The sequence below is a fragment of the Primulina huaijiensis genome, chromosome 2, assembly GCF_012295235.1.
Source record: "Primulina huaijiensis isolate GDHJ02 chromosome 2, ASM1229523v2, whole genome shotgun sequence".
Classification (NCBI taxonomy): Eukaryota; Viridiplantae; Streptophyta; class Magnoliopsida; order Lamiales; family Gesneriaceae; genus Primulina; species Primulina huaijiensis.
The window spans coordinates 27,266,890-27,294,677 of NC_133307.1; the positions used below are offsets into that span (position 1 = coordinate 27,266,890).

Consider the following 27,788-nt stretch of genomic DNA (forward strand, 5'->3'; position numbering starts at 1 on the left):
TCAGAACCACCGAACTTAATATTCGTTCATTAAGCTTCGTTTTTCTTTTCGAATTTTTCCAATCAAACACATTGATTAATTTGCTTAATTTTCATTCATTAAGCATCAAAATTTTCCAACAAATGCTTATATATTTCACTCCAATTATGTCAATATGATACCATGACAAAGATTTTATCTTTGTTACACTTGTAAAATTTCTGGATGAATATTTAGGTACAAGCCAAAATAATTGAAGTTGCTGAGATCTTTTCTAAAATGTTAAAGTAATGCATCACCAAAAATTATTCTAAAAATTAAAGTAATATACCTCAACAATGAAGTACAAAATCCCATTCTCACCATTTTACTGAATAACTAACACCAAGTCAAGTTCAGTGGATTGCCTCTGCAGGGTTTGAGGTAATCTGATCGATTTCGTCTAGCCTTGCATTCTCAATTTCCTGCTTGTTTACTCGAGACAATTCAATGGCTGGATTCATTACAGCATTCTCCATTAAGCTTCCATGCTGCATGTGAAAACTTTGGTTATGCTCTGTGGGACTTGAGAAATCTTCGTTCTCAATTGACCTCGCGTGATCTCCTTGAAAACTTAAGTACTGCCCCTCGGGACTCGAGAAAATGGGACTTGGTGGGCAGTTAGTATCTGGACAGCCCAGCGAGAAATTTGATGGACTTTTTTGATAAGTTTGAGGCGATGAATAGATTGACCTGTCCACATAATTGCCCCCACATCCATTATCTTTCTCAGCCAATTTCATGTTCTTGAAAGTGTGACATGTGAGGTCTCTGTTGTTGAACCTTTGAAGTAACTCGGCCACCTTGCTACGTATCGTGGAGTTGGGATCAGAACGTTGTATGACATGCCAGTGTTCATGCAAGAACTTCAGTGCATAGATTGTAAAGGCCAAAAGTCCCACTATCCCAACTATTAAAAAGAGCCCCCAAAAGCTTCTGAGCCCAAGACTCTTGGGGGAATTTAAGCTACCGGCATCTTGACACTTGGTCTTATCTCCAAACCACTTTCGTTCCAACTCCACCATCTTTTTGCTTTCAGTGACATTTAATATTGCTTTTGAAACATCGCGCGCTAGAGGAGAACCGATTGGGAAGACCTGAATGATAGAAACAGAGAATTCAAAATCAATGAGGTGTGATTCAAGTTTTTTTTAGACTGAAATTATTGAGAGAAGGATGAGGAGAAAAAGGACACCTACAAAGCCAAAACCATTAGCCTTATATGTGGAATCCACCATCATGTATTTTGAACAGTAATAAGAAAGGAACACCTCTAGATATGGGATCTCATGAAAAGCAGCAGTTATGCCGCCATTTCCACTCCCTTTGGAGAGGAGTTGATCCATTTCCCATGGAGTGTTGAATGGCACAAGTCTAGACTCGTCAAAATTCATCTTTTTAAGAAGTCCATATATAAATGAAGTATTACTATATCCCACATAATCCTTGTTCTCAAGAAGCACGCTAATATCGGTAACGGTAGGCTGCAGTTGTTGAATCGTTAGCATGGACGTAAGACTTGCGGTGTAGCTCTGTGTTATTATAAGAACCACCAAGAACCATATAATCAGCACAAACCTAGACAAGTTGTTTATCACCCTCTCCTCTGAAAAAAAAAAAAAACAAAGTGAATGGTCGGTATTAGACCTGCATATTATAAAACATACAGTTTAAAGGATGAGAATTGGCTTACTCTGAGCAAAGACCATGGTTGAAAAAGCAAACCAGAATATCATGCCAACTTGGTGCCATTTAGGGCCCCTGAAATCTTCATTTATTCGGTGTTCTAGGATCCATATCAACACCCCGATGAAAACAAATGAGCAAAAGCTTGTCAACCAAAGCTCCCAAGTCAAAGGCTTCACAAATACCCACGCATTTTTGCTCTTATCGTCTTTTATCGGTACGACCATTGACACACCAGAAGCTAAATACGGGAGTGTGAAATCAACATAATGTGACCTATTTGCTAAAATGGTTACATCTCCGGCGACTGCATCATAATTCTGTTCATTGACAAAAAAAAAGGTTAGCCATATATACAACTTCTTTCATTTTAAGTAGTAGATTTTGCATCTTGCTCGAAATACGACACGTTTGTCTTTGTACTTGCAAATTTGGAAGCATGAGAAAAGATGCTCACTCCAAGGTACACTTGATAACTCAGATCATTGTAAGTACCAGCCCTATTGTGGTCAAAAGTTGCGAATGGAACGTATTCATATGGTACTCCATATGGGAGGGCTGCCATTACTGCATCAAAAACATCTATGGAGAATCCTTCCACTATAGTTGAATTATCAGGATTCCAAGTAACACGAACGAACTCAGTGAAACCAATCTTTACTGGCACTCCAACTTTCAATTTCTTCCCACTTGTTGGAATCACCCAACCTTTGGATGGATATGTTTTGTCACCTGGCCATTTAATGGAACCTAAGTTGGACTTGGAAATGGAGTATGTTTTGGTTTCAGCATCTGTGCGCTTTAGTTCTCTGATAATACCATATTCTTTCATCCAGTAACCTACTACCCGAAATTCACGGCCAACCACATTGACTATTTCATAAGGAGGTGATTGGAGTTGCCCATCAGCTAATTGAAACTTTCCAGCTAGGCCTGTGAATGTGGTTCTTGATAATGCCTGAATGAGCTTTGGTCCAGCATTTGAGACCCCAAAGGCTTCAATATCAGTAGAGTTTCTTGAAACATTTGCCTTTACAAATGTAGCCTTGGTGATTGATGCTTCTTCAGCTGCCATGGCTAGAGCAATGGCCGAGTCATGAGCCCACAATCCAAAAATGTTAAGATCTTGGCTACGAACCCGTAGATTTTTCTGCTGAAACTTTTCCTTGTATCCGCTGGTAAAGTTATCGAGCTCTTCTGTTCTCATGATGTAAGGTTGTACTCCTATGACTCCTAGCATAAATTCTACGGCAGATGGATCCATTGAATTTAATTCATATGTCATGCCATCAGTTATAATCCATGTGTACTCTTCACTCATCATTCCTAGTTGTTTTGCTTTAACGAATAGTCGATAACCGAGAGTGTTCCGCATGTGGACAATGAAAACTCTAGTTCGCATTGACATGAGCTTGTAAAGCTCTAGAAGAATCCGATCATCTGTTTCTAGTGATGCAATGACACTTCTATAAGGGATGTGGGCATTCGCCTGTTCCATGGCATCGCTCAAATATGGCATAATCCCTTTTCCGAACTCATTGTCCTCGTATATAGGCACAATTTCTCGCCATCCGAATGCTTTAATGAGTGCACCTATGGCCTGCACTTGTGAAGAGTCGTCGAGTGTTGCACGTATGAAATATGGACTTCGTGTCGACGAAAGAGAAGGGCTTGTTGCTGAAAATGTGATGATGGGAACTTGAGCTTTGTGTCCAAGAGCAATCAAGAAGCTTGCCTGTGTGGAGTACATGGGGCCTATGATGGCTTGCACTTCAACATTCTTCAGTAGGTCTAGAGCTGCATTTCACCACCAAGGAAATTTTGTTTTTAGACTATGGTAAATTTGGTAATCGAGTATAATTTTCTTTGGCACTTCAATTTTTTATTTCATTACATAAGCACAAGCTAACTTTTTGAACATTAAGTTCTATTTCAGCACATGGGACTTAAACTTCTCCGAAGAATATGGGAATATCATCAGTGTAAACAAGGAAACTGTGGAACGTAAGTCCAAGGATTTTGAAAGAGAAGACGACATTCAGAGCAGAGGGTATCGATCTTTATCACTCAGATTCATCAGATTTGGTGCATGTGTATGTACATCAGTTTTACAAAAACAAAAAAAGACAGAGTGAAAACAAAGGCTAATTTGTACTAAAATTAAACTTTTACAGACCTACGTGACCAAAAGTAAAAACAATCCAACGTACAAAACGAATTAACCCTTGTGTTTAGACGAAATCAAAGGTAACAAAAACCTGCTTTGGTGTAGTTTTGTGGCTCAACTAAACGTTAAGCACGCCTCCAATATGAGAATTGTGTATAAAATCATTCATTTTTCTTATAGATCAATAAATTTTAGCACTTCTTGTTCATCTGATTATGGTATGTATGTATGTATGTATGTATGTGAAAAAGATTAATTGTTAAGTACCTGCTGCAGCTGCCCCAATCACATCTCCCTTGGAGTTCCTAACGTTGAGAACAAGCCTTGTCTTGTAATGTCTGTTTTTAGCATAAAAGTCCTCAAGTGCCATCGTAACACAATTCAACCCCATGACTCCAATATAATCATCCATGTCCAATATTACGCCCACTTTTATGCCGACCGGGGACGCCTGTGGCAAGGCCGTTTTCGCCATTAAGCACACAAAGAAGAAGAAGAAGAAGAAGAGTAGATGAAAAAAGACAATATGGCTGCATGGTTCTTTCTTCATTTTACTAAGTTGAGGGGAGAGCTCATGAAGATGGTTTATATATATATATAGTTGATGATTAAATTAAATGCTTGTATATTTGAATATAAATATTTCATCTGCCATTTTCATATCCATGAGTCAGTAGGAGCACCCAAGTATTTTGTAGATTTAAAAGACTGGAGTTTACTTTGGCAAGTCAATTGATTATTTTTTGTACGACTTGGAGGGAAACACTGATTCCATTTTTCCTTTTAGGAATAACTTTTCTTAGTTCCATTTTTCCTTCTTACAAAAGTTCTATATATTTGGCATTTATGTTTAGGCTTGGGACTTTCGTTCCTACTCCAGGGAACACAATTTCTATCATGATTAAAAATAAATCATCAAAATTTGATCTTAGTTGAACAATTTAATTTTTTTTCACTTTTAGGTGGATGTGCCAGTTGATGACGTGACACCGGATGTTGTTGATATAATACCAGATGTTATTGACATGTCTAATACTATGTAAGTGCTCCAACAAAGACTTAACTTATTGGACTAAAACCAAACTTTGACGACTTATAAACCAAAAACAAAAACATGCCAACTGACATGATGAAATTTTTAATTTTCCCTCGATAACTCATAACTAATATTACCAGAACATCAACACGGATTAAAACTTGAACAACCTATTATTAATTATTGGTAATATGGCAAAAGAATTATCAATGATTGTAGCCATCATTAAAAACTCAAGAATATCAGTTTTACACGCTATTGATTTCATTTAGTTTGCAGTTTAGTATTTGGAATTTGACTTTGCAAAGGCACGAATATGACAATTAGTTGACGTAGAATTATCCTAAATTCATCCAACACTAAGATCGCAAATTCGGGACGAAGTCTCGATTTTAAGACCCATTTGTTGCAAACTTCTCCCCCATATTATGCTAAATACTTGCCGAGAATTGCACCAAACATTGCAAAATATTTTAATACAACTGGTTGTCGATGAGAAAAAAGAAAGAAAGAGACAACTGGTTATATTGTTGTTTAATTGGGGACATTCATTATATGTAAAATATTGACAATTGTCCATGTTCATATGTTCTAGAATTTTTAACTCAGACTCGTCACAATCATTCTTCTGAAAATTAGGCTGGGTTCATGAACCATCCTAGTAAGCCTTTAACAAATAATAAATTAAAAAAAGAATAAAAGAAACACCAAAAAATATAGATGCAAAAGAATTGGTAAGAATTTTTAATGTGAACCAAAAAGAGGAGATAATAGGTTCTGATAATAATTAATTAACTTTCTACCTACGACTCAGTCTTACATTAATTTGAAACTCAGTCAGAATGGTTCCTCAAATTATGATGAAATATGTCGTAAAGGAAAAATATTTTTTTAGTTTTTATATTTTATATGAACTAAAATACTTTTGATCCCTAATTTTTTTTTAAAAAAAAAATATGCAGCCAAGTCGTCATTACTGTTAATTTTATGGCTAATAATAAGAATAAAGTGTTAGGATTAAATATTAAGAAATAAAAATATTAAAGTTTTCTAATTATGAAAGACCACGTGACCTTTCATTAAAAAAGTATGTCAACGGGAAAAACAATCCATGTTTTTAAAAGATTTCAAATGAAACAAATCTGAAAACGAATGGTATTCATTGAACAAATATAAACTAAAATGGTTCAAGATTTAAGGATTGAGGTCGTCAGGTAAAACTGATCATGGTTATTGTGAAACCAAAATCAAACCTAACAAAATCTAAAATTGTGAACTGTTACAAGTTTTTTTGGTGTTAAATACAAGATTATAACGTTAATGTTTTATGTCACAACTTATACATATATTTATTTCCAATAGTTATTTCCATTGTAATATTCTATAAATTATATATAATCTTAACTTCTAATTCCTTAATTATTATGATTTTTCAAATTTCTACCGTGTTTACATCCCCTAATTCCAACAAAAAAACTGCGGGTGATGAGGTATAATGATTAGATAATTTTATAATTTATGATGCATATATAAAAACAAAATAAACTCCAAACAAACGAAACTCTGAATTGAATTGTTTATCACTAAACTTCTTTTTATCTTTTCATTCTTAAACTAAGAGACCGACCAGAAGCAAACTCTTAAGCATATATTTGAGGAAGAAGTTTTTTCAAAAACCCATTCATTATTAGTTTTGGTAAAAATTATTTATTATTTTAAATGTTTTTATTATTTAAGAGTAAGATTATTACTCTCGGTTAGTTGAGTGGACGGAATATATATGAGATTTTAAGGATAAGACATTCGATGATAATACTTATAATACATATGGGTTTAGAAGAGTATATTTCTTAAGATCCTTGGTTAAGAAAGCTCCTACAATTAGTGTTAAATGTAATAATTGTCTTTACTAGCTAGCAGATCGATCAATACATGATATTTTGTACGGAATATTGAAGTTTTACATTTATTATTAGCTATAATTTATGATAAAATGGCAAATGTTTGATCTTATAAGTTACAATTGATATCAAGCTAAAATCATATGTCGGATTCTAACGTATCACAAAGAGAGCAATTATGAGTTTTTCCACAATTTACACATTAAAATGTTTTGCTTTCGCTGTTTTTTTTTCTTCCCCTAATTAGATATATTAAATTCAACAATGCAACTCCATCTTCGAGCATCCCGACACGTGGGCAATATATATTAGTGGAAAAGTAAAATGGAATTATATTTTGATGTGAGTGCTACTTTCAAAAGGTGAACAAATATTTCCTTTTGGGTAAGTTGATATGCCCCTCCGGAGTCACAAAGGGACAATGAATTAATATATTATTTTGGATCTTCTAACAACTACTATATATCCTTGATTTAGAACAACCTTGAAAAGTGAAGCTCTTCATGAAAGACAAAGTTTTCACTTTACAATTACAGCATAGCACCTTCATAATGCGAGTTAAAATATTGTCAAAGTATGAAATTTTATGAAAAATGTTAGTATTCTGGTTACATTTTGCGAAACAATATATAAATGTAGAAAATGTTGTAAAATAAGGACGTTAAATGGTCAGACTGAGATCCNAAAAAAAAAAAAAAAAAAAAAAAAAAAAAAAAAAAAAAAAACAAGCAAATTTAGAAAATTTATTTTCAACTTTAAATTCATATTCATAAAATATAATCATATCAACAAGCATGACAAAAATCATATGACACAAGAGACAAAATACAAAAGAGAAAGTGGGCTAGATCAAGACCTCTAGAATTACTGGTTGTACGAATCCATAACATACAAGAATACAATTGAAAGCTACATATCAACAACTGAGATTACATGTAATATGTCATCAACAAACGTCAATGACAACGGAGTTAAGATGAAATCTCCATAAAAAAATGTGAGTGAATTGAGACAAAAGAATGATATGTCATATGTCTCTCCTCCCATCATCTAATAAGAATGTCACCGGCAAAAGTCAATGATATCTAAAGCTGATACGCCTGCACCCATAAGTTCAGATCTTGATGAACCTGCGATAGTCTGATTTTCCATTTATGGAGTGTTTTGGTGAGTTTCTACTTATTTTAAAATGTTTATTCTATATATTTTTTTGAAGCTGGTTAGAAAAACTAAAATAGGGAGTGTTTGGAAATAGAAGTTTAAAGGTAATACAAGCTATAATTTTGAGTGTTTGGAAAATAATTGCTTACAAACTTAATTTTTGGTTGAATGATAATCACATCTTTAAATTATATAAAATTGATCTATTTTAATTATCTAAAATTCGATACTCACACAGTTAACAATGTGATTATATAATTATTATTACATTATGAATATTGTATCAAAATTAAATTATTTTTTATAACATGAATACTTCAAAAAATATATAAGATTAATAAAAATGATAAATTTATATAAAATACATAAAATATGTATTAAAAAAATTTGGAAATACGAATTATATAAAAATAGAAAATATTATTTAAAAAATAAATGTAACATGATAAATATTTTAAGAATATAAATGTCAACTTATATTTTACACCTTAAACCCAAAAAAAAAAAAAAAATCACAATCTTGTTTTTAGCTTTTATATAAAACGTATAGAAGCTGAAGCAATTTTTACAAACACTCAAAAACACTTTCATACAATTAAAATTTAACAAGTGCTTCCTAAAAGTTCACACAGACACTACTTTAGTCTACAAATCTGCTTATGAGTTGGTTAATCATCCAAGACCTTTAAAACCAGAGAACTCAATCCCGATTAGGAGAAAACCGCATTGATTAGACTCACTCCGATTAAATCCGAATATTCCGAGGATTTTTCTTATTATGACCGGACCCATTTTATAACCATGCACATAATCCGGATCACAAAGGTGTACGATAAAGAAAAAAAAATCTTTTTTCCAAAAGTCGTAATCATTTTTTATGACAAAAACTTGTGTGAGACGGTCTCACGGGTCGTATTTTGTGAGACGGATCTCTTATTTGTGTCATCCATGAAAAATTATTACTTTTTATGCTAAGAGTATTACTTTTTATTGTGAATATCGGTAGGGTTAACCCGTCTCACAGATAAAGATTCGCGAGACTGTCTCACAAAAGACATACTCTTTTTTTATATGAGGACATCACGATCATAACAATATATATTAGGTAATATATATAATATAATATATATTATATTAATTAATTATATATTAGAAAGCATCACATACATAGCCGAGTAACTAGAAATATTAGTATGATGAAGACAAAAATTTCTCTAAGAAAAACAGAGAGATAGTCCCAAGCAACCTTTTCTAATACATTCTCCCATTGCAATTGCGTGAACCACAAAAGCAATGCTTCTTTTTAATATTTCCGTTTGCATCGCAAACTCGATCTATCATATAATTGTAATTATATGTAAGCTCGTGTCGAGCAGGGATGTTCCTGGTTGCAAAAAACATTATGTGTGGCATTTTCTTGTCATGGTGATCATAAAGAACTTCTTGAGCATACATGTTAGGAGAACAACTATGGTTAATAAATCTACTGACGTTCCCGAACTTACAAGCATCAATAGCAAATGCATCGCGGTTTCTTGAACCAACATTAAGGCCTTTTGATTCTCCATCTTCATCATAACCATCGCCAATATCAAAGAGGTATTCGTCATGGCCAATTCTTTGTTCGGCTTCCCTGTCTCGTAGCAACTCTCCGATATATTCGCATATGAAGCTACCGGATGCCACGTAGTCTCGTGTTCTTACTCCCCACCCTCTTTCTTTGGTCTTAAAAATCTCCAACTGGATTCTAGGGCGATGTTGGCTGACTCTATTCATACATGAAGGCGGGCATTTGCAATTCGGGCCACACTCATAAACTATGGTTCTTGATCTAACAATTGAACCCTTTTCATTGAATGGAATCTCTCCTCCATTCCTTACAGCACATGGACATTGATGGGAATCCGAACAACCATCTATGTAGTTGCAACCAATGGGTTCCACGCGCCTATACCAATTCGGATAAATAATCTTGTTTATGTATGAGAAAGGTGGGGGCCTAAGATCATCTATTCCATTCATAGCCCGAATCTTAAGAGTCTCCAGTCCTTGGGATATATCATTCGTAACACAAATTTCTTTGCGAGGTAACAATTTTCCAGGCTTAGCAACAGTTTGAAGAGGTCTCGGTTGGTCTGGCATTCTAATTAATTCAAATTTGAACACCAAACTACCATTTTGATCTCTTTCTTGCCAATACTTAGTTACCGCGTAAAGTCCATCATATACAAATAAATACTTTGAGTCACTAGAATGGCCAAAACCATAAGATCTCATCCCACTCTTTCTTTTACGAATGACTCTTACCGGATATCCCACGTCCATGCTATTCGCCATAGCAAGATTTCCCCTTATGAGCTTCTGATCAGCAGCTTTGTCGACAAACTTTGGATTCCCGCCTTGACCCGAATATATCAAAGAATCATTTGTTTTAGCCTCATTCTCGTAACGGCCTGAATCCACGACACAGGTAGCAAACTTTTCACCACCAATGGTCACGTAATCTATTCCACTGATCATCTGGCGGTGTAGGCCAACAACAACAAGTTGAGCCCTGAATCGAAAAGAGTCGCCAATTTCAATGCCTGGTATATGCCCAAAAGGGTTCTGGACAGAAATGCACATTCCCTCGGCCTTGACACGCTCCGCTGCTTCTATGTGTGCATGTGATTTAAATTTTTGTCCTTCGCCCATCTCTGCTTTCCGCTCTTTCCGCTCCTTCTTCAGTGTCTCGTAATGCTCTTCAAACTTCATTAAAGCCTCCCTCACCTTATATCGCTCGGGCCCATCACGCTTCACAATACACAAATTGCATAATTCCTGATGTGCTATATAGTTTTTAGGCTCATCATTACGTGTATCCTTAAGCTCAACATAGGCAAGATTTTCATCTGTTGTAAAGTTTTCCATGGATTCATCTTCTTGTTCCTTATCAACTTCATACTGATCCGAATCCAAAATCTCTGGCTCCTGCCAATTTCCGCCACAATTTCTTCCGTTCTTTTCAGAAAAAGAATCATCATCCTCCAAAACAATAATTTCATTTCTTTGAGATCCTACCACATCACCACCCTCTCGATCAAACTCGGCACGAAATCTCTTCAATTTCACATCTTGAGGAGATAAACAGTAAATATCATCTCCAACATCTCCCCACTTCATTTCTAGTCCAGTATTATCCTTTTCTTGAGCCCTTTTCAAATTCACATCCGCACCACCTTCCCCAAAATTTTCTTCCAACTTATGTCCATCAAAACCTTCAGACAAAATTCTGGCCACTGTTAAATTTTTAGGAGTCGAACACTCACCATCCAAAAAAGCAACATACTCAAGGGCCAAAGCAATAACTTTTGCCACTTTTTCTAAAGCACTTTCCCACACCGCGTCAAGAGAACCAAGTTTCTGGTCATTCTCGCCGCCCATTTCTTCAGCGATACAATCTGAAATCTTCTGCTTCTCCATATTATTAAACCCTTCAGTTCTTCCTCCGTTGGTCCCAGAAACTAATGGGTCAGATTTCTCTGAAAATTTCGACGAAGAAGTCTCCACCATCGAACTGCAGTTTACTGGTAAGTGGATCCCAGTATTAGGCTTCGGGAAGCCACAGTTTCTGGGGAAATTCCGAACAGCAAAAGGCTTTGGGCGGCGCTTGAACTTTGAAGGGAAACCTTCGCTACTAAAACCGCCATTATCAAGTAATCGTTTCTTCGGAATAGAACTCTGCACTTCCATTTAGGTCGAAGGAACTTGAAATTCCAAACTATTCACAAACCCAAAGCGATGTCAGACTCTGCACCGCTATTACAGTCAGAGATGATGCATGTAAAATTTGAAGCGACTCTTCGACAAAATTTTACAATAGGGTGAGCGTTGATTCAGTTTAACCGAATTAATAACCATTACACTGAATTAATTTGGAAATTTAATTCGGTTCATTGGGATATTTAGTTTTAATTTTCAAAATTATCGGTTAAATCGAACAATTTTGGTTTTTGAATTTAAAAAAATTGTTGAACCGATTTAATTTTATATATAGGTGTAAATAATATTTGTAACATTCATACTATATTTTTGTTATGGCCAGCCGATTTTTAATCGGTTTTGTTTTGTTTGGTTTTATAATAAAGATTTATCGGTTTTATAAAATTTGATTCGATCGTTAACCGAACCGACGAAATGGTAAACTTTAGGTGTACATGATGTAAGAAATTATACATGTAAAAAAATAAAAATATATGTGATACAACTCAAAATTAATCGATACATATTCGTGTAAGATTTTATAGATCATCATCATATCACATTACGGTTAGTTGTGAGGTCGGCTACATGAATATCAGATCTTCAAACTAAGCGATTTTCTCAAATGTAATCTCTTAAACAAAGATCTACCTTAATCATATTTATCCAAGTTTTCAATTGTCTACCTCTCTTTCTACTCTTTCGATTAACTTGTCAATCTAAGATATATCAGATTGGGACAGTGTTTAGTCTCTTCCTCACATGACCAAATAATATTAGATGTCTCTTCCTAATGTAATACTTTCATTTCTAATTCTATTCTTGCGTGTTTTACCACACATTCAAATCCATCTTGGCATACGCATCTCTGCTACCGTCATCTTATGCATATACAGTCATGTAGTAGTCCAACACTCTTAGCCATAAAGTATAGCTGGTTGAAGAATAGTCTTGTAACATTTTACTTTCAATAGCACATATATCCTTTTATCACATAAAACTTCTGATGTTATTTTTCATTTCATCCGCTCTGCTTTAATCATATAATCTATATACTCTAAAATATCCTCAGTCTTTTGGATAACAAATACAAAATAGCAAAAAGTTTCAAACTTTGGGACTTCTCGACCTCCAATCTCAATTGAGCTACTCATTTGTCTAAATTCAAGACCAAAGTTTCAAGTTAAATATTCTGTTTTTAGCAACTAATTTTAAAATATTTACTCCAAGAGTTTCATTTCATCAGTCTAAATTTTTATTTAAACAAATAAAGAGTTTTTGAACTATAGTCACATGGTTGGGGAAGATAGCAGAGTTTTAAGGGTCATCATGGTATAGGCCTCAATTAGTTTTTTTTTAAAAATATTTTTAATATAAATAAAACAATTATGAACTTTATAGATTATTTTTTTATTGTGAAAACACAAATAGACCTCACATTTTTGTTTTAATCAAACAAAAGTGCTTCTTGCGCGACTTAAGCCCTATGACAGGCGTGCCAAGAGGTATCGTGGATGCATGGACCACGCCTTGAAAAAAAACTTGTAGAAAAGTGCAACATAAAATGGTTAAAAAGGGAGGCACGGGGAGTAAGAAATAGATCTTGACAACGCATACCTTAATCACAACAAGAGAATAATTTGCTGGGAGCTAATTAAGGAGGTGTTGTGCTGGGAAGTAATTTGGGAGATATTGTGTATCAATGTCTGAATTGGATCCAATGTCTTGGACGATAAACCTATAGTTCCTGATAATCCCATGTCAAATCAGTAAACTTAATGTTTTATGATCATATGACTACAAAACATTTTACGTGTACGATCATTATCAGTAGTTTTTATTATAACGACAAGATGTCAATTCTACGTGTACAATCATTATCAATAGTTTTTATCATAACGACAATATGTCGATTTTGTAATTGATCTGAAAGTCAAGATCAACTACCCGACAATAGAGCAGTCCAAATACCATTTGGATTCCTCTATTGATGCATGGTTGTCATCAACAATTTCCTCCTAATATTTGCAACAATTTGCAAATCATGGAAATTGAACACTTGACTTGTATTGTCGTTTTGATAAAAACTATAATTGATAATGATGATACAATTTTAAAAACTTGAAATTGTACAACAAACAAAACATCAAGTTTTTTGTGATGTACCCGGGATACTATTAACTTCACCACTAGAGTCAAGTTCAAACTACTAATATCACATGATATTTGAGAAAATTGGTTTTTGAAACCAAGTGTTCAAAAATTTTTATAAGCCAGAAAAACTAAGAAAATTATCATTTTCAATGGTCCATATTAAGCAGATTGTGGGATTTCATATCGAAATCAAGCACAAGTCTTTTTCCAACTCTATTTCATAAATCATAAATATATAAATCGAGCACTAACAATATTCCAAAAATAATAATAATTAACATGAAGAAAATTGAAAAAACTTTGAAGTTTAAAATCTATTGACCGGAAAATAAATACAAAGATCCAATCATTCCTTATCTAATATACATTATATATTTGTAAAATAAATATGCATATATAAACAAAAAGGCTTTGTAAGTCAATAGATCTATTGCAAGATGTTGAGTAGGTATCTTGTGAAACGATCTCACGAATCTTTATCTATGAAACGGGTCAACCTTACCGATATTAACAATAAAAGTAATATTCTTAGCATAAAAAATAATTTTTTTCATGGATGATCCAAATAAGAAATTCGACCCACGAAATTGATCCGTGAGACCGTCTCACAAGAGTTTTTGTGCAAGATGTTTAGCAAACAGAAACTCAAATTATGATCATATAATATTACTTGCAGAAGATATTCAAAATTATAATCAATAACAGCAAACTTCAAAATTTTTAGCACTAAATTTTATATAAACTTTGAATTAATAATTCTGACCTTCTAACGAAGAATTCACTCTCTCAATACTAATATTATGGTTCAAAGAAACCCATGATTTTGGGACTATTTATAGGCAAATATTTTCCATAAATTTAGATTCCCATTCCAATTCAAATTCTATCGTGCGTAGGAAACTTCCCATTCGTCAAGAGTTACGTGTCCTCAAATTTCTCATTTACCTTAAATATAGTTGTACAATATCTTTTCAAGATTCAAATCTTACATCAACGTTTGAAACAAAAAAAATAAAGAGTAGGTCTCTTGTGAAACGGTCTCACGAATTTTTATCTGTGATACGGATCAACCATGTCGATATTGACAATAAAAAGTAATACTCTTAGCATAAAAGTAATATTTTTTCATGGATGACCCAAATAAGATATTTATCTCACAAAATACGACCCGTGATACCGTCTCACACAAGTTTTTGCCAAAAATAAATATAAATTAAATAGTATCTTTCTTTAAAAAAAAATAATATCTTAAGTTTGACAAATATGTATTAATATATACACCCCTATAGTCATATACATGTCTATCTCAAAAGAACCTGAGGTTGACTCTGGCTCCGTGTTAGATAGTGATAGGGGTGTGACTATTAGATTAAAACTGAATCGATTTTTCTAAAATCTAATTATTCGAACTTTTTTTTTCGAAAAATCAAATCAAACAAAAAAAATCGGTTATTGTGGTCGGTAACATAATCAACCAAACTCTTTTATCTTCGGCATTTTTGGTTCACTGAAGTTTTATATTAAAAATTGAAACTGAACCGAACAAACGATAGTATATAAAACTAAAACCGATTTTTCGAATAAACCGAATCGGTTTTTCAAATTAATTCAGTTCGGTCGGTTATTTTGGTTGAAATCGATATCTTACTCACCCTATACTGCAATCGGTATATGTTTTTTATTTGTTGATGTGTGCTCTTATGGTTTAAAAATAACTTTATTGTTTTTTCTTCATTCTGTGATTTACCTATCTAGAAAAATTCAATTATATCAAAATTTTCCAACAAATAATTATTTTCAAACCTAATAATTATTCAAAAACTCTGTTATTCTAACTAAAAACACCTCAACACAAGCACAAGAATAATTATAACTAGTTGCTCTGCACACACGATGCGTGTGTACAATATTTTTTATCATTATCGATTGACTAAAATGAAATTTGACAAATTATGGAGGGACTAAATTGATATTTGAATTGTTGAAATAAAAAAAATAAAAATAAAAGTGTGTGTTGAGATTTTAAAAAAACAAATAATAAAAGTGTAATATTAATATCATATAATGGTAAAGTTGAAAAAAAAGTTGGTGTCCTTTCTAGTGGTTACTATCATGTCCTCAACTTTAATAAAATTGAATAGATATCAGTAATTCTCAAATATTTCAATTAATTGATTATTTTTCTCAGAATTCAAGAATAGATTTTTAAGGAAAAAATCTAAACTCGGAAATTGATTAATCGGTTTTACTTTCGTTTCTGATATGATTTACTCACATTCAGGTATACACAAACCCAACATGACTCATGTTAGGCAGTAGCAGTAATGTCTGTTGCTCAACATAACTCTTTATATGGGACCAAGTGCGGAACTACATGTATGAACCCGGGTGGGCTCTTCTATTTTAAATTTTTTTACATCGAGATTTTAGCTCAAATCATATATAGCCCAGATAGCTCAAGTAAAAAAAAGAAAATAAAACAGAGCTCGGAAATATTAAGATTTTAGCCCAGCTCCGCCACTGAAATGATGAGACATATATAATAATATCAAGCATTGCGTTTGGAGAACTATGCAACATATTATTTTGTTTCTTATCTTTGGTGGGATCAATGTTGTTCGTGGATCAAAGTTCATTTCCCAGCAGCAAACAAACAGAGAATTAGTTGATACAAGTTTGCAACACAAATGGAAATGGTCCCTATTTACCTCTTTTCTTGTACTACACTTAATTTTGTCCCCTTCAATAATTCATGTTTTGCATTGAACTCCAGTCAGATATAGTGCAGGCTACACGCAAATTTCGTATTAAATTATAGTTTTATAAATTGTTTAGTGATCAAACATCATTGTTCATGTAAGAGGATTATGATATATTAGTTGCCATTAAATGAAAATTAAATTACATAAAGCATCTAGTTACAACTTAGAGAGTAGACCAAGTTTAATCTCAATGTGAAGGGCAAAATAGCTAGGAAGACAGTCGAATTTCCGGATAAATTTACAACAAAATTTATCCCCCCTATGGGAAGAATCTGAAGACTTAGAATTAGCCCTCTTCTTGCTGCAAATCCATTCAGCTCTTTCACCTCGAAATATCGTGATCATGGGTGTAGCCGAGCTGCTCCATCTCCCAACTCACTTTTGAAGCAACTCTTTCATGGCAAGGCACGTACTCCTGCAATTGACATAAATTTAAGCAATCATAACACAAAGATACATTCTATAAAAAAATCTTCCAGCAGACAAACAATTGTTACCTCCAATCTTCTAACCAGCTCCTTTGGAGTTGGTGCAGACACAATGATATGACGAGCATTTGGACTAACGAAGCCTTCCTCTACTGCTTTGTCGACGAATGACAGCAATGAGTTATAGTATCCATCCACATTCAGCAATCCTACCTGCAAATGGCACATACGGCTTTCAGATTCAAACTCTATCCTTTTCTCACTAATTTCGTCTAATTTTTGACGAACCGGTTTATCGTGGATTCCCAGCTGAGCCCACGTTATCACTTCAAGTAGTTCCTCCAAAGTTCCATAACCACCTATACGCATCAACACAATTCACAGATTGTGATCAATAAATAATAGACTTATCAATTAGTCAAATGCTACCTGAAAGCCTAAACATTAAGAGAAAAACCCATCCAAATGTTTATTTCAACTGTAATGAGGTGGCAGATTCCATAATTTTTTGAGCAATTTCGCATGCCGTTATTTATTTATATGATAAAAATAAAATACGAATCTTTGACTTGGGAAACTTTAGCACAAATGTGCAGATTTAAACCTGGTAAGGCAATAAAGGCATCTGAATGCCTAGCCATCTCAGCTTTCCTTTGGTGCATATCTGCCACTGCCTTCACTTCCCCTACTGTTACACCAGTTAACTACAAAAGAGTACTCGTTCCCATCAAGAAATGATTTTTTCATCAAAGTTACTAATAAAGTTTAACTTTATTAAATAAAAAGAATTAAAAAATTAGATCACAGATACATTTTAAATGGAATAAAAGTACAAGAAAGGGGTTGAACGAACAAAACATGGATACATTTTAAATGGAATAAAAGTACAAGACCGAGGTTGGGTGAACAGAAAAAGAAAAATCAAAGATAAACATTTGAAGTCCAAAAATATGCATGAATCGTAGTGAAAAACAGCAGCCACCTAAATGATCTAATCCAAGTACTGTTTGAAAGATAAAGTTGTCAAGGACCAACCAAAACACAAGGACGCTTCGATTTTGTCAGATTCAAGGTCCAAAAATCAAGAACAGTAAACAACATAGAAAAAATCAAAGATCAGTCACATTTTCCTGTGGCAGAATGTTAAAACAGATCAAGAACTTTGAAAACAAGTAACTACAATAACAAATGAGATGTAAATATAGAATAGTAAAACCAAAGGTTAATAAAAGCTTTGGTAAATGGCTAGTTTAGATAAGAAACGGGCCAAGATAGAATGGTAAAACCAAAGGTTAATAAAAGCTTTGGTAAATGGCTAGTTTAGTAGATAAGAAACGGGGCCAAGTTTTTTTAATCCTAGCAGACATACCTCTCGGGGCATGAGAGTCTTGGGAATCACGCTGCAGAGGAGACAATAACAAGACAAAAAAGTCAATTCTAGTGAAGGATTAACAAAACCAATCACATAAACCGACTAAAACTACATTAATAATTCAGAAATCTCTTTTATCGTTTTGATGTTTTAATATCTGTTTAAGACAAATAGTCAATAAATATGATTACAATACAAGAAAAAGGAAAAAGAAAGGTCACCCGATTACGTGGCGACCACCATCGTGAACAGCTTGTGAGACCAATCCCATTAGGCCTATGCTGCCCCCTCCATACACCAAATCAATGTTCTTAGAAACCTTGACATACACTCAAAACAGATTAGCCCAAAGTTCCAAGAATGAAGACTTTTGTGTAAGTCTGCACAGGCGTTAACCATTAATATTTGTCAGTTAACCATGTGAAAGTTATCACAATCTTCCAGTGAGTTGAATTTCACTTAACAAGATTTAATCATAGTCTACATTAAGCTACCAGTAGTAGAAGTAGTATTTGTCGTATGTATATTCATATGTTGGTATCTACTGAGGAAAAGAAAATGGTGAAATTCACCGTCAGTGCTGGTATTTCAGATAGTTCTGAATGAAAGTTTGTCTTGGAGAATTTTAAATTCTTTATACATACCAAGAAAATATAATGATGGACAAAGATGAGATCTTCCAAATCCAGGATCAGGCTCAGAAAACTCATTGAGCTAGCCAAGCTGGTCGTAATGGAGAGATTTCTTAGATTCAATAGGCAAACTACCAAGTGTTTTAAAAGAATACCAATGAAATTCAAAAAAAAAAAATCGAAGTGATGACGAACACCAAATCTGCATGCAAAATGTACAGCTTGAAAATATTTCAGAATATTAAAGGGCAAAAGAAGAATCAAACCAATAAGCAACGTATCAAAACAAAAGAACCACAAAATGCAAAACCCCATGAAATCATTCAAAAGCAGAGATATAAGTGTCCTTCAATCTTCAGCAACATTGGGACATACAATTCCTTGCCAAAGACTCGACCTTTAAGTTTTTGAGAAACCATTCGTTCTTAAATCAAAAAATGGTTGAATAAACTCACTCAACATTAGAGAAATGGAAATACGAGTAATACCAAAACTTTGCCAAGCTCAATGGCGGATTCTCGATAGCTGGTTTTCTTGCCTTGACTACTCCCACAAAAGACACAAACTCTCTTGAATTTCGATGCTTTTCCTTCGTTCTCTCTCTCCATTTCTCTCGGTTCTTGGTTTCTATAAAATTCTGTCCCTTTTGTCCCTTATTACTAATATGCGTAACCACTTAAAATAAAAGAAGAACCTTGATTACAGAAATACACATAACATCCTCCCAATAAGTGGGTTTAACGCGTATTTCATTGCTAAAAAAGTTGATAATAATTTGCATCTAAGAAGACAGAGACTGGAAATGGTTATGGGTTGCGACTCCTGCGCTTCCTCTCCAGCAGCATTGGGATTGGGTGGTCTTTCTTTAATACTCACTAGTTTCCTCGACCCATGTGCTGCTGAATCTCTATATGATTATTTTATTGGTAAAATTTGATAGATCCTTTTATATATTTTTTGAATCATCATCCGATTTTATTTTCATATTTCAAAGTTTAAACCACTAGAATATTGGCACAGATTGATTATATTCGTCGATAGTGGTGTCAATCAAATAGCTAATAGTCTTGCTTCTTATGGTTTTTGAGTTCTCGTGTAACTATTGACTTGGTTGGCTCATAGTAGAAGGTTATTTTCATCAAAATAAAAAAGAAATTATGCCCATTATTTTCCATATTTTCGTAAATTTTTACCAGAAGATATTTGTGATATTATAAATTATAATTAATAATAATAAAAAGTCACATTTCCACCCGAACACAATTTGAATATTTTTTTTTTCATTTTAATGAATATAATCAATTAACAGTTTTTTAATAATTCATTTTAAAATAAAGTAACATTTATTTATACACACACAAATTCATAGCAACTTCAGCCTTACTTTTTCTTGGACATAAGTTGCGATAGCATACATGCTTAAAAATTTTAAATGGAAATGAACAAACATTTCTTTTTAAATTTATGTAACATGCAACGAGAAAGTAAAGTTGGAGATGGAAGGAAAAAGACAAACCACCTTCGACAGCTAAGTTTGGGTCAAAATCTTTGATGAAATCCATTTAGATTCGGGTCAAACAACGGTTCTCTGTTGATGGGGGGATTACGTAAAAGACAATAGGAAAAAGGTTTTTGCTTACATAATTACAAGACATAATGCTGTTAAGTTGAAGCCTTTGTGCCATAAAAAGGTGGCACGATATCAGGATATGTATTGATTTTTTTACCTTCAATTAAAATATATAAATGTGTCTGTAAAGAATTTTGCTTACATAAAAAGGTTTTTGCTTACATAATTACAAAATGTATTGGATCTCAAAATAAAAATAAAAAGTTATTACGCATTAATCCACAATAATGAGAAGGTAACAAAGTCAGCGAAAACAAAAGGGTATTCATAGAGCGACAACTCGTGGGACAAAATTTTGGAATGAGTAGGTCTCTTGTGAGACAGTACTCTCACGAATCTTTATATGTGAGACGGGTCAACCCGACCGGTATTCACAATTAAAAGTAATACTTTTAGCATAAAAAGTAATATTTTTTTCATGAATGATCCAAATAAGATATCTGTCTTACAAAATACGACCTGTGAGTCCTTCTCACACAAATTTTTGTATTTTGTGGAAGATATTCAAGTATCATAATCTAATATTGGAATGTATGTTAAAAACACAAGGCTAGTTGTCACTCAAGTAATAACTCGAGGATTAAGACCATAATACATTTTGGTAATGATGTTAACATTTTGGTAATGATGTTACAGTTGTCATTTGATGACAACTCGAAGAAAATTTTATAATTTGATTTTATTTGTTTATTTTATTATATTATGATAATTTTGGTTCATTTGTATTGTTAAATTAAATTTATGTATCAGTGTTGTATTTTTCGTTTTTTTTTATAATTTTATTCTTTTTTTCTACCGATGTGTTGAAATGACACAATACACATCAGTATCATGTCACCACCAAATCGACGTATAAAATAATAACTAAAATTACAAAGAAAAAATAATAGTTATGACTCAAATGATAATGTCAAGGGACAAAGCTAATGCAGGAGACAAATCCATCCATATGAAAAGTAGTGTCTTTCATTAAGAGAAGGTCTCGTTGATTAAAAAAAAAAGGTATAGTTTAAGAGGAATTTTTTTTAATGAAAACAATCATTTTAAAGATGCTGAATTTAACATTTCGGAATCATTAATTATTCAAGTTCACTCGCCAATCTCAACTAAATATATATATTATTTTTGTATCAATTTTTTTGCTTCTAAATAAAGTATCAATACAAATATTATATTTTGAGTCGATATCAATCGAACCCGATTTCGGATGTATAAATGAAAGTAAATAGCATATGGTAATTATTATACAATCTTTAGATCAGAACTGAATTTAATAATTATGATCACCTTAAACCACTTATCTTTTCAAGTGAGAATTGAGAAAACTTAATTTTTCAAATTAAATTATTAAAAATGATTCCCTCCAGAGTCAACGACTTATTGGACTCGTCATATCTTGAATTAAATATTTAACATGCAATTCGAATTCTATGATGATTCCACTGTTTTTTTAAAAATAAAAATAAAAAAGAAAATATATATTTTTGAAAATGTCCATTCTTTGAAAGCATAATGTCTTGGAATTTAATTGAATAATTGGTAGGGACAGATGGACTCAGAAATGGAAAAAGTAGTGTGGTTTTTGACCTGATTATTAAATTGTGCAGGAATGTCGTCTAAAATGGGAGGAGGTTAGGGGACTATGGCAGCCTCTGTTTTTGGAATCAGAATTTCTACACATATTCATTTCTAACCCTTCAACTTTTATTAAACGTCAATCGAACCCCTAAATGTCTATGTTTGATTTTATTCTTTTTGTTGCTTGGAAAGTAATTTTTTGGGAAATATTACGACCTAAAAGTGTTAGAGAACGTGATTTATATATATTTATTCTCTCGTTGAAGATATATTTTACCTTAAGCACTACGTCATGTAAACATGTGTAGAACAATTTCACACCAAAGGTATATGGATATTGATGATATTTGATATGGGAATTAGTTTAAATTTATACAAAAAAAATTAATTGGATTATGATATAATCATAGGGTTTTTTTCAAAGAGTAGTGAAAGTTTAAAGAGTAATGTCAAAATTACAGCAATATATCATATAATTATTTTCTAATTCAAATAAATAGATAAGAATAAAGAAATTTTTTAGTAATTTTATATTTTTTTGAAAGAAAAAAAATATGATAGTTGTTATATCTTATAACTGAGATATGGTAAATTTTAAAATTTTACTAAAAATGATTTTTTCATGGTTTTTAAAGAATCTTTATGGTATTTTTATTAGATGAAAAATATTATTTTTTTTAAAAAAAAATTGACAGAGATATTTTTGAAAAAATTAGATTGGCGTAAAATATCAGCTTTAAAAGTGCCACGCTTTAACATGCACTATAGATAGATAGATAGATATAAAATTGTACTTATTCAAACACACATAAAATTTAATTTAATTTCAATTTTTCCAACCAAATTATTTAAAAGACAAGAGTATATAAATGATCCTAATCAGAACAAAACCTCGTAAGATTCGATGGGTCCACCAATCTTAATTCTGGATGGCATCTAATCCAAGTGGGATTTGGTTCTGGCAGTTAATACAGTTATGACAATGGCAAATATACTTTTAAGCTCACGTCGAGTCATTCACCAGACGAGTGGGCCACATTTTTGTCGACCACTGCCACCGAAAGAGCCTCGTCACCAAGATTCTTCTATTTACAATCTAAATCAAACACACTCTTTTGTTATATATAAACATAGATTTCGGGGATTCCCGGTATGTCTCTCCGTATATTTGAGTATCCGTTAATATAAAAAATAATATTTTTTGTATAGATCGAATCAACAAAATACTCTTATCATAAAATTGATTCGCGAGACTCTCTCACAAAATTTTTTTTGTAAAATTTACAATCAAATTTGATTTATGAAATTATTACAATTAAAGTTTGGAATTCATTTTTTTCCAAAAAACCATTTCATCCTTACTGAATATATCTATTCCCGTTTGTCGATGTTTAATTTAAATGGAGACGTGACTTTACGAATTTCGAGCTTCAGTCTAAAAAAAATTAATCGATTTTAAACCATGGAGCATATACAAAATTTAGCTTCGAGATCGAAATCAAGACACTTAATATTTTCTACTGTAAAAAGATTTATATAATCTGGAACGTTCTTTTTTATTTGGGGCAGGTCAAAAGGAACAGTGATTGCAGTGAACAGTAGAAGAGATTTATTCCTCATTCATTGGTTATTTTCATATTTCTTTTTTCCAGATCAGTGGGACAAACAGTGAACTGTGGAATAGTAAATGTCTCCCCCCTTTGTGGCAACAAGTCAAAAGAAGAGAAGAAATAAAGTTGTCAAAAATAATCATTTAGGTGGCAGTGGCACTACATATTTGATTCAAACTTTCATTCAATAAATAAACTTTATTGGGCATTTCCATAATCAGATCCATGCTTGGAAGGGTGAAGATTGCTACTCCAACTCATTTATAAAATTTTAATGCAGGTTTTCATCAAATATAAAATTTATCTCCATCTCATCGGTTTGAATATTCTCAAAATATTATTTAATAATACATTAAATTAGTGCTTAATTTTTTTATGTCATTGATTCAATTAAAACAATTAATTAACACAAATAACTAATTTAATTTATTTTAAAATTATTTGAATTAATTTTGATAACTAATTTAATATAATAATAAATTAAGTATTAGTTTAACAATTAGACAATAACTTTATAATAAAAGTAACTATTATTCAAAATTATATTTTAAAAAATAATATAATGAATAACAAAATTAATCGTAAATTATATCCCTAAATAATAATTACAATAAAACAAAAACCGTAAAAATTATATGTGAACGAAAGCATCGGCGCTACTACAGTACTGTGCCAGAGTTGTGCTTCAACCTGGCTCAGAGAATAGCCCCCGGTTGGAGTGAGCGTTAGTGGCTTCATCTTGGGAGATCATAATGACGACTATAGTTGTTATACATTGCTTTGGCTTTTAGAATTCAAGAACACATAGAAGACAGATTCGAATTCGATTACAAAATCGCAGCATAAGATCGATGTTCAATGGGGCCAAATCTGAGCTCGAGTAAATAAACCATGGGGCGAATAAACCCAGACCACATAGTCCAATGCGTGCTTAGTACTAATCATAATATACTAATCTTGTATGTTCCAAATATGATGCAAAATGTAGTTCTTTTCATGCACTGGATAGTCATCTTACCTGAAACAAAAAGGTGGTATGTAGCATTTCCTCGTAACTTAAGCTTCTTCAAACTATGTTTGAGAAGCATAATGTCATGTCTTGAGAGACCGGGCTTGTAGCCCAGTGTTGGTGGTCTCATCTGTGTAACTCGTAGATGTATGTTCGATCCCCCTCCCCCACATTGTACTAAAAAAAATGTCCTGTATTGAAGAAATAGATAAACACGACGTTAGCGTAATAAAAATCAATAGAAACGATTTGAAATGAAATAAAATTTTGTGCTGATGGAATATATGCGCACCTTTCCATGCAGGAGAGAACATTACATAGGATCTTGCTATTGAAGTTGCTGAAGAATTATAAGCTTGGCATCTTCTTGATTCCTTCTGCTTCATTGTTGTTCATTGTTCGAGTTTAAAGACAAAAGATTAGCCTATTTTCGCGTCGAGCCACAGAGGGTCGACCAAGAGCAATCCCTCATTTTTTCAATTCTTTTATGTATTTAACATTTTTTATGCATCATATATCAGAAAAAAAAATATGCTCTCTTATTTGCTCTGATCTTGTTTGTCCTCACTTTTCAGGTATGCATAATTGGTTCCCTGTTGAGTCTAACTATCATATAGTGGATTTATCCTTCCATTCTTATGACATGAAAGTTCCTCAAAATCAATTCTGAGATTGCCAAAGATCATCTTTTCAGAAAGATTTCTAGGAAATGGTTATGATGTAATATCAACTCACAAGAATATACAGCATTAACAAATTTCGATATCCAAAAATCCCCTTGTTTCCGAATGTTCTCTAGCTCCATCATATGCCAATAACTCAACAATCTGGAAAATCTGATCTCCCTTTGGATGTGCTTGGTCCCCTGTAGTAAATAAATGATTTATCCCCCTCATATTAATCCAACTACAGCCCAACTCCTTTTTAACCTCTGTTTCCTTCATAAGTTGCCGCATTGTTGCGACCTCCTTCCATTTTCCAGCCAAAGCCATAATATTAATAACCATTGAACATGCACTAGAATTGAACCGTTCAATTTTCAGTATTTGCTCAACCGCAAAGACACCCAACTTAAAATCACCCCAAATCCTACATCCATTTAATAATGCCCTCCAAAAGATTGATGTTGGCTCAAAAGGAAGCTCCATGATAACTGTATATGCTTCTTTAAGTTTTCCAGCACGTGCGTACATGTCTACCATAGTGGAAAGATGTTCGGGTCCCGGAGAAATCCCAGAATCCATTTTCATTGAGAGAAAATACCGCCTCCCTTCCTTCACAAACCCGCAATGGCTACAACCGTGTAAAACTCCCATATAGCTAATACTATCAGGATAAAACCGAGCTTTTTGCATCTGATGGAAAGCCATCATTGCTTCAATCCCATACCCATGCTGGGAAAAACCAGTAATCATAGCATTCCACGACACAAGATCAGGTTTGTCTAAGTCAAGAAAAACAGCCCTTGCATGGTGAATGCTTCCGACTTTGACAAACATAGAAATAGCTGAGTTCCCGACATTTGTGTTGCCATGAAAGCCTCGTCTAAGAAGCTGACAGTATATTTGCTCACTCATTGAAACCATTGCCAGATCGGCACAAGCGGATAGCGCACTTGAGAACAAATGAGGAGTCGGGTGAATTCCTACCAACAACATTTCTTTGAACACCATCAAGCTCTCATTCGCGAAGCCATTTTGTTGAAAACCTGACACGATACAAGACCAAGAAACGGAATTGGCATCAGGCATTTGTTTAAACAATCGCCAGGCGTCATCGACAAGCGAAGAACGGCACAATCCAGTAATCATAGCCGTCCAGCTCACCACATCTTTGTCAGGCATTACCACAAATAGCTTCAACGCCATGTAAATTCTCTCTGCTAGCATACAAGCCATGATCATTGTGTTCCACGAAAATGAACTCCTCTCAGGCATTGCATCGAACAACTCTCTCGCATTTTCAACCATTCCATTCTCAGCATAGCACCTGATCATCACATTCCATGAAACTAAATCCCTCACCCTCATTTGATCAAAAATCTTTCTCGCATGATCAACCTCTCCTTTGAGCGAAAGATGTGACATTTTTTGGGTGAGTCTCACCAGAATTTCATTCTTTCGACTGCTTAAAGAATGCCCTGTATCCACAATTTCGGGAAAATGAATACCCGCGTGTAGAGTACGTGAAAAGGGGGATTTGAAGATCGTGGAAACATATATTGATTTGGTTGAGTTGAGATTGAACCTTCTTTGCACCATATAATTTCTACCAAACTGGAAATCAGCTATTATGATTAAAATCCCAAGATTTTCCGGAAAGAATAGGCTGAATCTGATTCAAATTGGATTACAAATTTACGACAATACCTTATTTTAGCTATTAGTAAACATAAGGGTAAAAAAAATAGACAGTGTGAAACGGTCTCACAGATCATATTTTGTGAGACAGATCTTTTATTTGGGTCATCCAAGAAAAACTATTATTTTTTATGCTAAGAGTATTATTTTTTATTGTGAATATCGGTAGGGTTGATCTGTTTCACAGATAAAGATTCATGAGACCGTATACCTAATCAAAAAAATACAGGTCTAATTCACTTCTAGATTGGTCAAAGGTTTAATATTTTTTTACATTTCGCTGAGAATCTTTTCTCATCTCAATTTTTTTTCTTATTCTCATCTTTTTACAATATGCTCTGCAGCTATGAAATGTCCGTTTCTCCCACGATTGACTCCTTGAATTTGTGTTTGCGACGAGGGTTTTGATATGTCCTTAGGATTTTTTTTTCATGATAAGTTGTTCAGTTCTCTGCTCTGATAGTGACTTAATAGCAGTAGCTAGAGTTTTGGTTAATTGAGATGCAGATTGTTCTTTATTCTTTGAAATTCATAGCTCGAACT

The 27,788-nt window shown here is 33.2% G+C and overlaps 3 protein-coding genes across 5 annotated transcripts; all 3 read right to left on the reverse strand.

Annotated features, from left to right (window-relative positions):
* Nucleotides 1-200: 200 nt before the first annotated feature.
* On the reverse strand, nt 201-4,467 carry LOC140971186 (glutamate receptor 2.1-like). Its single transcript, XM_073433304.1, has 5 exons — nt 4,139-4,467; nt 2,162-3,501; nt 1,712-2,024; nt 1,218-1,624; nt 201-1,115 (listed from the first exon to the last, which is right to left on the reverse strand). Exons 1-5 carry the CDS (start codon nt 4,419-4,421, stop codon nt 375-377), a joined length of 3,084 nt encoding a protein of 1,027 aa, XP_073289405.1. The 5' UTR covers nt 4,422-4,467; the 3' UTR covers nt 201-374.
* A 12,265-nt stretch (nt 4,468-16,732) lies between these two features.
* Nucleotides 16,733-19,934, reverse strand: LOC140961014 (cytokinin riboside 5'-monophosphate phosphoribohydrolase LOG3-like). The gene is made up of 7 exons (XM_073419342.1): nt 19,547-19,934; nt 18,648-18,745; nt 18,424-18,454; nt 17,659-17,758; nt 17,343-17,413; nt 17,124-17,267; nt 16,733-17,041 (listed from the first exon to the last, which is right to left on the reverse strand). Exons 1-7 carry the CDS (start codon nt 19,664-19,666, stop codon nt 16,949-16,951), a joined length of 657 nt encoding a protein of 218 aa, XP_073275443.1. The 5' UTR covers nt 19,667-19,934; the 3' UTR covers nt 16,733-16,948.
* A 4,547-nt stretch (nt 19,935-24,481) lies between these two features.
* Nucleotides 24,482-27,276, reverse strand: LOC140971187 (pentatricopeptide repeat-containing protein At2g13600-like). 3 transcript variants are annotated; one of them, XM_073433307.1, is made up of 2 exons: nt 25,178-27,276; nt 24,482-24,931 (listed from the first exon to the last, which is right to left on the reverse strand). In XM_073433307.1, the coding sequence occupies exon 1, from the start codon at nt 27,144-27,146 to the stop codon at nt 25,635-25,637; it is 1,512 nt and encodes a 503-aa protein (XP_073289408.1). In that variant the 5' UTR covers nt 27,147-27,276; the 3' UTR covers nt 24,482-24,931; nt 25,178-25,634. The 3 variants fall into 3 exon arrangements, with proteins under 3 accessions (XP_073289408.1, XP_073289407.1, XP_073289406.1); XM_073433306.1 differs by having other exon boundaries at nt 24,482-25,062; XM_073433305.1 differs by having other exon boundaries at nt 24,482-25,076.
* Between the last annotated feature and the right edge of the window lie 512 nt (nt 27,277-27,788).

Coding starts and splice junctions, on each gene's coding strand:
- LOC140971186 (XM_073433304.1), bottom strand. CDS start 4,421: ATGAAGAAAGAACCATGCAGCCATATTGTCTTTTTTCATCTACTCTTC. Junction 1,625..1,711: donor AACCATGGTCTTTGCTCAGA/GTAAGCCAATTC, acceptor TTTTTTTTTCAG/AGGAGAGGGTGATAAACAAC. Junction 1,116..1,217: donor AGGCTAATGGTTTTGGCTTT/GTAGGTGTCCTT, acceptor TCTATCATTCAG/GTCTTCCCAATCGGTTCTCC.
- LOC140971187 (XM_073433307.1), bottom strand. CDS start 27,146: ATGGTGCAAAGAAGGTTCAATCTCAACTCAACCAAATCAATATATGTT.
- LOC140961014 (XM_073419342.1), bottom strand. CDS start 19,666: ATGGAGAGAGAGAACGAAGGAAAAGCATCGAAATTCAAGAGAGTTTGT. Junction 17,759..18,423: donor AGACTCTCATGCCCCGAGAG/GTATGTCTGCTA, acceptor ACTCTTTTGTAG/TTAACTGGTGTAACAGTAGG. Junction 17,414..17,658: donor TGCCTTTATTGCCTTACCAG/GTTTAAATCTGC, acceptor TGATGCGTATAG/GTGGTTATGGAACTTTGGAG.